The 13,572-nt window shown below is 40.5% G+C and overlaps 1 protein-coding gene across 2 annotated transcripts; it reads right to left on the bottom strand.

Annotated features, from left to right (window-relative positions):
• Nucleotides 1-645: 645 nt before the first annotated feature.
• On the bottom strand, nt 646-13,382 carry zgc:113054 (uncharacterized protein LOC541322 homolog). 2 transcript variants are annotated; one of them, XM_017435828.2, is made up of 12 exons: nt 13,265-13,382; nt 12,983-13,159; nt 11,565-11,754; nt 11,375-11,466; nt 11,052-11,284; nt 8,530-8,766; nt 8,369-8,443; nt 8,065-8,281; nt 6,451-6,659; nt 5,297-5,369; nt 2,507-2,624; nt 646-1,059 (listed from the first exon to the last, which is right to left on the bottom strand). In XM_017435828.2, exons 2-12 carry the CDS (start codon nt 12,996-12,998, stop codon nt 864-866), a joined length of 1,656 nt encoding a protein of 551 aa, XP_017291317.1. In that variant the 5' UTR covers nt 12,999-13,159; nt 13,265-13,382; the 3' UTR covers nt 646-863. The 2 variants fall into 2 exon arrangements, with proteins under 2 accessions (XP_017291317.1, XP_017291318.1); XM_017435829.2 differs by lacking the exons at nt 646-1,059; nt 2,507-2,624 and adding an exon at nt 2,631-5,214.
• Nucleotides 13,383-13,572: the final 190 nt, after the last annotated feature.

Raw genomic sequence — 13,572 nt, 5'->3', positions numbered from 1 at the left:
GAAGTTGCTCACATAAACACCAACAGTGTCTCATTGCAAAGAGCGCTAATTGGCCGCTACTTTTCATATAATTGCAGCGACTGGGGTCACGTCCTCGGCTAACCTCGCCTTTAAGTAGTGTTTTTCAGCACACAAACAGTTAATGGAGCAATTAAGATGGTGCCCAAAAGCACCACTTGTGGGGACCATTTGGCAAGAAAGAACTAGAGCGGCAGACTGGGATACAGTAACCCTGAAAGTGATGGGTGCGAGTCCTGAGAAAGGAACAACAAAAAAAGGCCATTTTGGTATGAATGTAAATTAATGGTCATTTGTAAAGCAATCATTAGATATTAACTATGGTTTGGTGTGTATGTGCTTTTTTTTTAAGGCAGCCGAATTGCGCCAAAACAAATTGCATACAAATCAACAAACACAGCAAGATTTATTTTCATTTATTAATGTAAAGAAGCCTCTATCCTGTGCATCAGAGTACCAAAACTACATTGTTTTCCCAATCAAAACCACCTAAAGCCACAACCACATAGCACAATCTGCTGTTTTGCCCGCAGTCACCAAGAGAGTAAAAAGGATTTAACAAATGCATGCATCAAAAATTGTGACAGTAATTTTTTTAAAAGGTTCACAACAGTAGTGTTTTTCATATTTTTTCATGAGTAGCAAATTTCCAACATGTTGGGACTCTTTAGTATTTAATTTTATGCTTTTTTTTTAATTCAACAATTGAAGTTGTATCACTGTAGTAATGAACTTCAACTTGCAAAGAACAATAAAAGCTACTTTTTCTAATAATTCCAAGAAAGTGAAAATGCAAAAAAAAATAAAATAAAAAAATAAAGTTTGCATCTCTTTATGTGCTGCTTCTACCACAGACTTTGCCCACCCTCTATGACTAAGTTATGCCCTGTCATGTAGTCAGAGGCTTCAGATGCCAAGTAGACCACTGCAGCTTGCAGGTCTGTCACTTGAGCCAGTCTACCAGCAGGGATATCTGACAGCCAGCGCTGCACCAGAGGCCTCAGATCCTCTGAGTGGATGAGAGGGGTGTCAACAATCCCTCTGAAAAAGAGAAACACACACACAATGAAATCAGAAGGCATCACAGTGCAGAGCCAGGAGTGACAGCGTTGTTTCAGAACCACCACTTTGGTGACACAAATAAAACCAATTATCCTTTGAAGAACCGGTGTGACATGGCATCTCTGATATTTACTGTGTGACTGGGGGCACTTTATTGACTGACACGTCCCAGGAGGAGAGCACAGGTATGATGGAACGCCTAGTATAATTTACTCATAGCCTGTGGTACTTGTGTTCTTCTCAGCTTTGATTCCACAATAAAATGTGCTCAAACTTATTTGATACTGTAACAGAATTCGGGTAGAACTGATCAGAAAATGGTTATTTTTGTAGCTGCACTAATGTCAAATTGCCCTCCAATATCTCCTACAATCACATATCAGAGCTTACATTTGTATAAACATGTCAACATGCTCGTCTGTGCCTCATACGAGACGCCTTCTGACTCACAACACAATCAGTGTGACAGTGACTAAAAGCCATAAAGTCGGAATCATTGTTCAATATATCCTGTTGCCTTGATATAGAATTCCAACATTTGGCTAAATTAGCACTTCCAAGGAGCACGTGTGACACCCTGGTTAACATATTCCACCTCAATTATATTTCTCTTCAGCTGCCCTGTTATCTGGAACCTTTCCTGGCAATCAGAGGTACTGTTTTCCCTCAGCCAATTTTCCAGATAATGCAGCTTATCACCGCTGCGGCTAAAGTTGCCAATAGAATCAGGCTCCAGTCAACCTCGTGAGCGCTAATTGTGTCCCTTTTTTATGCATATTTACCGACTGTCACTTCAAAGAAATCAGAGGCCCATTGAGACACCCAGTTAGCGAGGGGGAGACAGAGAATTGCTTCTTTGCAAATTAAAATTAGCAAACAAGCTGCCGATAAATAAAGCTGAGCACGGCGCTTGTGTGTGGGGGCTTTGTTCTGGGGCTCTGACTGGGCCCTGGTTCGCCCAGAGCCACCGGACGGATTTGCTCAGGGATGACTGGGGCTAAGGGATGCTCCGCTTAACAACACCCCCCTTCCCCTACCCCCTCCACACCTTCCTACTCCAACACACAGAAAGCCTGGCCTGTGTTCTCCTCTTCTTTTTTTTTTTTTCCTCCAACCGCTTAGCTTCACAGACAAATAGATACAAACAAGGCGCTATTGTTGCGGCTACACTTGGAGTGAGGTTGCACATTTGATTGCCTAATTGAAGTGAACAATTAGAGCAAGCGCTTGTTTGATTCATCCCTCAAGACGTCATCTAATTAAGCACCGATGCATTGTTTGAGGACTTAAATGAATGCATCATTCTCAAACGGAGCTCTTCGTCTGGAAGCAAACACACTCATCACTGCTTCATTTAGTTGCCGAGTCTCTTATGACAATCAAAAGGTGTATTCTGGCACAAAACAGAAGCGAAGACAGCACTCACGGTGAGATGCAGTTGACACGCACTCCTCTGTCGACCCATTCAGTGCCCAGAGTCTGAGTCAGTTTGACCACTCCAGCCTTGGATGTGTTGTAAGAAAGCTGCTTCTGAGGATGGGGGACTAGAGAGTGGGAAGGAGAGCAGAGGTAAAAAAAAAAAGTTATAGTATCATGAACAAGACTGATCTATTGGTCATCTTAGCAAATTAGTTCACCAAGAACAGCTTCAAATATTTCCCCAACAAAAGTTTCAAAAAGGTTCATCATTATCCTGAGTGATCAGGTTGTGTGTTCATGTTGCTTTGCACTTTGCAGCATCAGAAGAATCCAGTGTGCATCTGACAGTATGCTGCACAAATCACGGTACATCCATGGTCATTAATAAAGATGGACGAAGTGCCTCCGTCTTCTCCCGTTGTTCAAAACTGAAGCCAAACTATCAGTTGTTTTGGGTGCTGCCATGCTTTATTTTTGGAGCCAGAGTCTGCACACTAGGAACACGAGGCCGTACCCTCGATACAAAAAACCGCCTACACACCCTCCCAACTGGCTAACAGTTACAGTGTAACATGTCGGTTTTAAAAGCCTCAAAAAATAAGGTTTATTCCTTTCTTTATAGAAACTAAATAGTTTCTTTCTCAAAGAAAACTAAGAGCCTATACGCTACATGTTACAGCTTGTGCAGTTTCTTGAGGGTGCTACAAAAAAGCTCTTCCCTTCGCTGCTGGGGACTCTACGGATGAAGTCATGTAAAATTAATTGCTCATAATGCCCAGTTATGCTCTGTCCTCAGCAACAAAGGCAGGGAGCCATTTGTTTGCCTTGACCATCACAGATGCTGCACGCTGCATGGGATGCCGGGACAGGGGCTCATTTTCTGCTGGTTGATTAATCATCACAAGAAAGGCTCCAAGTTACATACAACTTTAGTAGTTAACCTCATCACCCGCCGATCCGACTGCCAAATGGCTTCAGTGTGAGACCGGGATGATGAATACCGGCCAGCTGCGGAGAGGCAAAAACCCGTCCTGAGGAAGAGGAGGCTGGAGCATCCAGCATCCGCTGCCCAGATAAAAATGTGCAAGATAGAGGCAAAAGTAGGGAAGTGTAGAAGAAATAAGGAAGAGATGATGACATGGAAGCTGAGAGTGAATTGGTTTGCGCAGGAGTGTGGAGGGATGGCAGCAGTGTGTATGGATGGGTTGGGTTGGGCTGGATAAGGCTAGGCTAGGACCTCAGAGGAGTAGGCGAGGAGGAGCAGAGCCCAGGGCTTACATGCAGATTTGAAGGTGAAATCCGACTTATCAGGACAGGAAACACAGCTCAAAATGCCTAACAGCACTAATCCTCGCTCAAGACCCGATGATACGGCCCCAAAATACCATTCAGAAAATGCCTTCATCCTTTAAATAAACTTGCATTGATGTTTTTCACCGTCTTAAAGAGCAGTAATCCCCAGAGAAGGGAAAAGGAGGCAAAAGGAGCACATTCTCCAAAGCCCTCTTTAACATTCACCCTGCTACTTATTGCCCATTTCAAGTGGGAGAAAACGCGCTCTTATCAGACTCGCCTTTACATTTAGAATTCTTCTGAGCAGATAAAGAGTTCAAATGATGCACTCTTCTCCCTAAATGGTGCTGCTGTTGCAACTTTAGATTACTATGCAGCTGAGACGAGCAGGTGAGTGTTAAAAAGTCACAAATCCCTCAGTAAGGTCATCACACAGCCTCTCCTCCCCTCCCCATTAAAAAATAATCTAATAAAAAACACATGAAGTTGGACGTTTTCTGTCCGAGTGTGTCTGAGTGCTGGCCATCATTCAGAAAAATAAAACTGTTGATGGCCAGAGTGTGTGTGTGTGTGTGTGAGGGAGGGTGTTAGCGGGGGCACACATACACTTCTCTATCCAGCAGATGGACAAAAAGCTGTCATTGTGCATTTTAATTGGACGTTTATGACTGCGTTTTGGTCTTCCACTTGGCTAGTACGGGTCCCATCTGATTACACATTATGACAATATTATAACAGATGTCCAGAACGATAAAGTAAATTCCTGCAGGACTGAACGTAATGCGAGTAATTGATCATTTTCTTTATGCCGGCCTCTATTTACCAGCATGCTCCTGTTTTACAGATTGCCCCTGCAGTCGGGACTGAGGCCCATATGGCACAGTGTTTTACTGGCGTCCTGACTGCACTGCTGATGAAGTGCTGCTGTTCCTCCGGAGGAACCTGTTGGAGGCGGAACACAACACTAGCGTGGAGAGTTGCACGACTTTTACAAGCCTCTCGCTAAACTCTCAAAGTGTCTTCCGCTGTTCAAACAAGGCCGCTGGCGCAGGTTGGCGATTTGCCTCTGCACAGGAACCATCCCCCTCCCTTCCAAGTTGGACCTCAGGTTGCCTTCCACATCCTCCAGACAGCTCCGCAGAGAGGGGATGTTTATTATGATGCAAAACTGCCGTGATGAGACGCAATCACAACACTATGTATTTCCTGCTCTGCTTACTGTATGCAGGGGTGGATGCATCTCTATACAACTATTTAACTGGGGTAAAGGAGAAAAGCTGCTTAATCCGGTTTTAAATTCACTTTAAGGGACTCATAAATAGCAAAACTGTAACAAATGCTTTCTGTTTGATGATGAAAACTATTTTATGCGATGTTCAGAATCCACATCGGTTCCTTCCATCCTCCTGTCTGTCCAACCATCTGCGCCAAACAGAGAGATTAAAAGCAGACACTGAGGGTCTCCAGAGGGTGACACCGAGTGGGGAATAAAATCATCACTCACCTATTAGACTGGCCATAGAGGCTGTGTTGATAATCTTTCCATATCCTTGCTTTAACATCACTCGACCTGCTGCCTAAGGCAAAGGATTCAGAGGGAAGAGGCTCATTAAACATCCTATCGTTTAAGGCCACACCAAAGGCTTGAGCACAGATCAACACAAAAACATGCAGTTTATCTTCAGAGATAGGACAGTTTTAGTTGGAATTAGGTGAATTTGAAGATTAGTAAAAATGTGTGGCAGTGCCTTTTATTTTACACCTAAACTTAGTGACTATGCAGGCACCTGAGTGAAATATCTCATCAAAACCTGATTCTCTTATAGTAGTTCTGAAACAAACAGGAATCAAAAAACAATTTATTAATACAATTTTAAAGCTTAAGAACATAGTATCATTAATACCAAATGTAATGCTTTTATATTGGTTTAACCCTGTGAAGTAAATGTTAATAAAACTAACAAATTTTGTAAAGTTCAGGTGGAATAACTGAGAAATCTCAAAACTCAGGTATGTTAATGCTGCTGTTCTGGTAAAGAATTTGGTAGAGCACATTTTGAGTTCCTATATCTTATGCATTCAGCTTGATTAGAAATAAAAAAATCTATGTAACATTGTTTTTATTATTGCCATAAATAAATAAAAAGTAAAAAGATTTTTTCTTTGTGTGGTCACACCAAAATAGCTGGACATTTTTTATAGAAAAATACAATGTGTCTGAGTTTATTTTATTTGATTATGTTTTTCCTTTCTTCCTTGCTGTTTCAGGAAATCTGGTAAAATAATTTGTAAAATTTTGTTCATTTAAAGACAACATCTTTATAAAGGCAGTTGTCTTAATTTAGGTCCTGATTTTCTGGGTATGATGTTGTTTATTCATTTAAAAACAAATAGAAACAATATGTTTATAAATTATTTGTTTGGTGTTTGTAAACAGGATGTTTTAATTTGTTTTGCCTCCCCACGAAAAAACATTTTATTTGTTGAATTATTTTATTTTTCTATAGCCTTTGATTAAGAAAACCAGTAAATTATGTCCATGTCTTAAAGTAAAGACATGGATATTTATAGATTGGTAAATCTCATGCTAATAACTTTTTAGAGTGAAACTTTGAAGTAAACGTCCCCTGCTGTTTTCTCGGTGGGAGATGCACACACCTGACAGCACATAAAAGTCCCCCTCAGGTTGACGCTGAAGGTTCGATCCCACTCCTCCAAACTGGTATCTTCACTGGCTGAGTTCATGTTGATCCCAGCGTTGTTACAAGCGATGTGGATCGTTCCCCATTTGGAGACGATGGTGTCCACCATCCTCTGGACGTCGTTGGACTTGCTGATGTCAGCAGTGATAGAAATGGCGTGGATACCTGACAAAAGAAAATATGAATCGTGATTTGTTGACTGTGGCGCAGTATCTTCAGATTTTGTTGCACTCGCACCAAATGAACTGGTGAATGAAACAAAATATATAAAACCTGAAATTATTACAATAAACAAAGTGAACCGCTTACACATAAATCTGAATTTTATCCCACTTTTTAATTTTGCTTTTTAATATCTGTAGGATGTTTTATTCTGTAAAAGGGAAAAAATATTGACAGGTATCTAAAATGTTTTAAATCATTTTATCCTTTAGTATGCTGCCATCTGCTGGCCAAAAACTATAAACAGGTTACACAATTTATAATCCTAAACCTATACTTTTTAATGCAAAGAGACTATTTAAATTTCTCAAGCACATTGTATTTTTACTATGTATTCCCTGCCTACAAGACCAGTTTAACCAGTAACAGAACTGTGTTGTAACTCTTCCAAACATTCTTAAAGATACCTTATGTTTTAGCTGTTGTCTAAATACAGATTAATACCTAATAATCTTTAAATTAACAAACAAAAAAATATATATATTTTCTGCCTGTACTTGTCTGGTTTTTGACTTCCTGCAATCAGGAATTAAAGCAAAAAACTAAAAAATCCTTTGACAGAATATTTTTCTTCACTTAATCATATTACCACCCATAACCACCACACATCTGAGAGCCTTTTTTCTGTGTATCTGTCTCTTCCCAAAAGGTTTTCATGTACAGAGTACACTGTGTACATGCCCTTAGTTAAAGTACACAGTATAGTGTTCTCTAACGAAGCAGCGTTCAAGTTATTAGACATACATCTCATAAATAACTCAAAAATACTCCTGAACATTTGTTGTGGTGTCTGTCCACAGAAATTGTGAGTTACTGAAACAATCAAACATGTTCTTAAATATTACTGAAACATTACTGCTGCCATTTACAAAAAGATAAAAAGTGTCTCACTGCTGGTTGGAAAGAATCATACTTGCTTTCACGTCAGTTTTTAAAAATCTCCAAAAACACTGGAAAAGGTCGCAAGTTGCTTTTTTGAAAAACGGTCACAGCTCTGCTCTGATTAAATAAAACTTTGAAAGCAGCATCATTTTTATTCATGTATCATAATTAAAAAAAAACACGTTTTGTTTTTTTATTTTACAGATGATGGAAATCTGTTGTGGCAACAGAGAACTTTAATATGTGTGCAAAGCTGAGAAAGAATGAAGCAAATTAAGATTAAACATGTTTTAATGAGTCTGATTTTAGAAAGAAACATTTATTTGCTCATCTCAAAAGAATGCAGAAGTGTGATTTGTTGACTGTGGCGCAGTATCTTCAGATTTTGTTGCACTCGCACCAAATGAACTGGTGAATGAAGCCATTTGGGCAAGCAGCTAAAGTGTTTTGCATCAACACTGCTCACCTTTAAGAAAGAGCTCCCGAGTAACAGCCTCAGCTTTTCCTTGATCCACGTCCACCACAGCCACCCTGGCGCCAGCCTCTCCCAAAGCGTGAGCAAACGCTCGTCCGATTCCCTGCCCCCCACCCGTCACATACGCCACCTTTCCATCAAGGCGCATCCGATCGAGGATGGAACGGCCCTCGACTCCTCTGAAAACTTCGTCGTCTGTTATCTTACACTGTCGAAGAGGAATCAACGCGCAGGCATGTTCAGTGAGGATGAAAATGTTCCCAACAGACTCTTACCTGAGAAGTTTTAACAGTACCTGAGTGAGCGAGCACGGGGAGGCCACAGACCGGCGCCGGATGAGACTGATGCCATCTCTTAGAGGGAGAATAACCTTTCAAACAGAGGGGGAGAGCCTTAACATGAAAGAGGACTAAGAATCAAACTCCTGACTGAAGCATGGAAAGGTCTGAAACATACCTGCTCTACTCGTGGATCATTAGAGATAAACTCGTTGAACTCTCGAAGCGCCAGTCCGTTGCTGTCTGTGGTGTCTTTAAGATAAACTTTTGCTTTGAACAGGGAGTTATCTACGCATATAACCCCTCGTGATCTCAGCAAACTGTTCTCCATGATAAAGTTGTAGTAGTTGATGTAATTGCTTTTGTCTGCGTCAATGAAGACCATGTCAAACTGCTCACCTGCAGCAGCGAGCTCCTGAAAGGCAAATGACGTAATTACAAAGCTAACAAGTGTCCCCTAAAATGTCATTTTTAATGTGTGGCTAGTTTTGGTTATGCAAAGCAGCTGACATAGCAAACAGTGCAAATTTAAGAGGTAAATATGAGCTACGGGTCATTCTGTACCAGGTCACCCTTACAAAACACATCACAGGATGTTTTAAATAAGGAAAAAGCAAACAAAAGAGCAAAATATCTGAGATGTGTTTGACTTTTAGGATATCTAAAAATCTGAAGGCTCTATTAAAACCACATTTTGATAGGTAATAAGTTGATAAGTTTGTTTTTTAAGGTTTAGTTAAAGTTTTTAAAGTTTCCTTTTCAGAAACATTTAATACTGTTTTTATTGTTCTAAACCTAAAGGCTCAGTTTTCAAAATTTCAGATTTAAGATTGCACAAATGTTCATGAGAAGAGAGAAAGATTTTGCAGCTGGACAATTGCTGCTGGATGATTTAGTAAATCATAAAAAAAATTGTTCCCTCTTTTCGATTTGATTTGTTCTTGATTTGTTGTGTTGATTCAAGCTTTGGAGCTTAAAACATGATTTTTAGGATCTAAACAGAATCACAAGGAGGACTTTTTCACGGAATGTGCTGAAACTTTTCTATGTAAAGTTAATATTATAGTTTGTATTATCCATGATGATTTTGTTTTATTATTAAACGTATATTTCTGAAAGGACTTATTTTGTGCTTTAAACTGTGTGTGAAAGTTCATTTTCTTAGCTCAAACCCTCCTGCCTTTGTGGGACACCTTTGGTACCTTCTCGTGTCATTTTTACATTACAGCCACAGAATGTACATAAAAGGCAGACTCATCACGAGGGATGCAGTGGCAAAACATTTGTGAAGTGCATCAAATGTAACATGTTTTTGTGTGTGTCCAAACAGAAAAACTGCTTTATGTTGTACCACACTGGTATTACTGCTGTGTAATATAAGAAAAGACCCCAGCTCTAGGCCACTGTCAACAATGGAGAATGCATTTTAACCAAAAGTCTCCAAAATGAAATCTGCTTTGTAACAGTATTTTGATGTTTAGATGTGTTTCAGACAGGTAATTAGTTATGTAAGCACTTCTTCGTGCAATTTCTTCAACTTTTCTGAATGTTCATAAATTTAAGAAAATATAAAAAAATGAAATTTAAGTTAAAAACGGAAATGAACTGTAGTATAAAAGCTTAAAAGTTTTTAATCTGCATTCATTTTACCTGATTTTAAATGGCAGCTTAAAGCAACCAAACCTCATCCCGAAAAGTTAAGCCTTAAAGGGGTAGTTCAGATGTTTTGAAGTGAGGTTCTGTAGAGAAGACCTGAACAAGTAATGTCCTACTTGCTGTTTGAACAGCTCCAGTTTGGAGAAATAGATTTTAATTCTGACCAGATGGATGAGCTACCAGCTAGTCTGTGCAGGGCCAAAATTAAAGTGCATTGCTGCTGCTGCGTGTTTTTTTTTGTTTGTTTGTTTTTTCCTGACAGACGTATTATATCTTTGCTGGATATCTCTTCAGACTGCAACAGAAGTGCTACAGCTAGCTGCTGCTAATCATGTAGTTCAAAACAGAAAGTAATGTAAAAGTTCATTTGAATGAACCACTGTGAATTTTTTTGAGACTGGAGTTGTTGTAAGACAACATTCCACTTCGGTCTTTGCCCCGCTCAGACTAGCCTTTAGCTCGTCAGTCCAGTCAGAATAAAAGTGTTTGTTTAAACAGTTGTTACAAGTTATAAATTGGCTACAATTTTTTTTAAATCTTTGTGGCCACTAAAGGAATTTGTTGTTTTGTTTTTTTAGCTGAAACATAGAATGTGTAGATGCAGCATCTGTCACTTTCTCATATGACAATAGGGAACTTTGTCTTTACTGTAATCTGATTACATAGAAATAAAAGAGGCTTTCAGCTAATATTTGTATGTGCATAAGTCTCCTGGAGCAATATAGTACAGAGGTAATAAAATTTTTAAACAAATGCTGAATCAGTGAACAGGCGGTCAACATTACTCATCCTTTTCTGCTCATGGTCAGACTTGTGCAATCCTTTATTTGATGCATCTTTGGCCTGGACTTTTTCATTGATGGCACATGCATAGTAGGTACACAGAGCCTTCAGAACGCACACGGTCACCTGAAAGACTTTCAAGGTCAAGGTCTCATAACTCAATAAATGTTAATATGTGATATATTTTCAAAGTCTGACATAAGATCAATGTGAGATGTAGAGAATGATCCCTACATTAATGTGACAGTAACTGCCCCTCACCTTTAAGGTGTCCATGGCAGACCCAATCTTTACAGTGATCTTCCTGCCATGTGGAGACTTATCAAAGATGGGCTGAGCGAACTCCTTAAGGTACGGCTCTAGCTCACAGGCCACCAAGCATCCGTCCTCAGGGAGGCCCTCAGCCATGGACAGAGCTCCATAGCCAGTGAACATTCCTATCTCCAGGACCTTTTTGGCTTGACTCATGTGGATCAGCATCTTGAGGGTCTGACCTGCCAAAAACACATGCAAGCATACATCATCGCTGCACAGATAAAGCAGGAAATGCAATCCGATAAGCGGCAAAAGCATTATCGTCCCACCCTCAACGTGGCCAGTGATGCACTCTTTGGGAAGCCGGAACATAGTCTTGCCCTCCTTGAACACTTGATCCCAGTCGTGAGTAATCGTCTTTCTGACACAGCAGATGCATGGAAATTTTAACGTCACGTACTTCGGACGGCAAACATTTTGAGCTTTCAGATAAACATGTGCAAAAAGTAAATGCCGTACTTGTAAAGTTCTGCCAGAGGTTCGCTTTCTTGTGTGGTCATTTTCTCCAAGTAGTCATCCAGTCCACTGGCAATGTCCAGAGCCTTCTGCAGGTGACTTTTCAGCTCGTCTGGAACAGCTCCACACGCCGCAGCTATGTCCTTGGCTTTTGTTAACAGCTCCACCAGGACTTCCACCGGAGTGTCAGGAACTGGGAGAATAACACCATCTGAGTCATCCACTGCTTATTCCTGCTTTCAGCAATTTCATGAAGGTTTACGTGGACGACAGTTATTATCATGCTAATACAGTGGGTTGCAAAATTACCTGCCCCTTACACACAACCACATTTTTACTATTTTGTAGCCTTAAATCCTGGAATTTAAATGCATTTTTATTTTGATTTTAAGCAACAAATTAAAAAAAAATACTTCTGAATAATAAAGTTAAATGGGGGGGGAAGGAAATTGTTTTTAAATAAATCAGTTTATACACCTGTTCTGATAGCCTCTAGAACCAACACCAGTTTAACATCTCTAAGCAGTAAAGGCTGCCACTAAGCAAGAGGCAGCATGAAGACCAAGGAACTCTCCACACAGGTTAGACATAAAGTTGTATAACAGTACAGATCAGAGGTGTCCGTACTGTTAGCAATTTATCTCATCAACTAGTGGACGGATATGAATGAAACTCTGAAAGTAATCACTGGATGTACATCTGCAGCCGATTGACTTTTGGGAGTGGATCTCATTCAAGATGGCCGCCACAGATAAGCAACCTTAGCTAATGCACAAAAGGAAAGGTTCTGACTCGGGCAATTTTGCATATATTGAGCTCCAATTTAGTGTGTTGGCAGCTAAGACTCTTCCCAAACACTTCCTCTGACCAGGCCTGCCTTTAAAACTTTAAAACAATTGAAGTCAAATGGCTATGTGTTAGCAAAATATCTCACAAAGCAATGGATGGATTTTAATAAAGCTTTCAGGTAGTAATCACTAGATGAACAGCTGTAACTGGCTGACATATAGGGTGAACCCAAATTGATCATGTGGAACTAAAGTTTTTTTCATACTCAGTTGAAAAGTAGCAGAAATGTTGCCTTTTGAAAATGTTGCTCAATGTTTTGGGTGACCGTCCGGTCACCCAACACAGTCACCTGTGGGTTCATTTCCGGCGCGAATAAGCATGGACTTTATTTCAACAAAACCTGAATTATATGACTAGAAATAAGCGACTCCAAATCGGTTCTGTGCCGCTGTTGTGAACACGTGTTTGCTTCCCAAACCTCAGAAGTTGTGACAGGAGACACGAACGTCTCCTGCAGGAGACAAAACCGGACCCAGGCTGTCCTCCCGCACGCAGTCACGGTCGCGCGACGCCGTTCTGTCCAAACTTTTCCCCATGTTGCAAAAAAAAAAAAATTATAAAAAAATTCTTACCTTTTTCGTGGAACATGCTCGTCGTGTCTGAGTGTGACGGTTTTTCAGCAGCAGGCAGCCACGGTAGGGCATTCAAAGAGCTGAGTTTCTTTACAGCGACGGGAGGAGCTGCCTTTCATAACACGCCGAAACGACCAGCCAAGTCCGTGTTGCCAGATTACACGATAATTACCGTCTCTATAAAATGGGTTTTAGGGTCGATAAGATTGTCAGTAAATAGTTTTTTTAAAAGTTCAAATAGGCCATAGTTTTGGAATTTTTAAAAATCTCGTTTTTACTCACGTGAACATCCACATATCATCAGAAAGTCTGATTCCTACCAGCCGGACCGTGTGCTCGCAAGGCGCGTACACTCCTCTCCTGTGCGCGTGTTCGCCAATCTCATTTTGCGCCTCACCCACACACACACACACACACACACACCACTGAGCGAGAAAGCTCACCCTCGCTCCGTGCATAACATTCCTTCGGTCAAAATGAACATTTTTAAAGCGGCAGCCCGAGGTTTCCTCACTAACTATCTGGCAACCCTTATCCAATGTCACGTTGACGTCTCCGATGATATAAGCAATGATTTCTAAAACTTCTGA

Source organism: Kryptolebias marmoratus, linkage group LG4, assembly GCF_001649575.2.
Source record: "Kryptolebias marmoratus isolate JLee-2015 linkage group LG4, ASM164957v2, whole genome shotgun sequence".
In the NCBI taxonomy this organism is placed as follows: Eukaryota; Metazoa; Chordata; class Actinopteri; order Cyprinodontiformes; family Rivulidae; genus Kryptolebias; species Kryptolebias marmoratus.
Note: the sequence above shows the minus strand (reverse complement) of the source record. Positions and strands in the feature narration are given on the sequence as shown.

What these genes read in the sequence shown, in the direction of transcription:
- zgc:113054 (XM_017435828.2), bottom strand. An exon ending in CTGCCATGGACACCTTAAAG is followed by an intron (nt 8,767 to 11,051) that starts GTGAGGGGCAGT and finishes TTTGCCTTTCAG; the next exon opens with GAGCTCGCTGCTGCAGGTGA. An exon ending in CCCCGTGCTCGCTCACTCAG is followed by an intron (nt 8,282 to 8,368) that starts GTACTGTTAAAA and finishes CCTCTTCGACAG; the next exon opens with TGTAAGATAACAGACGACGA.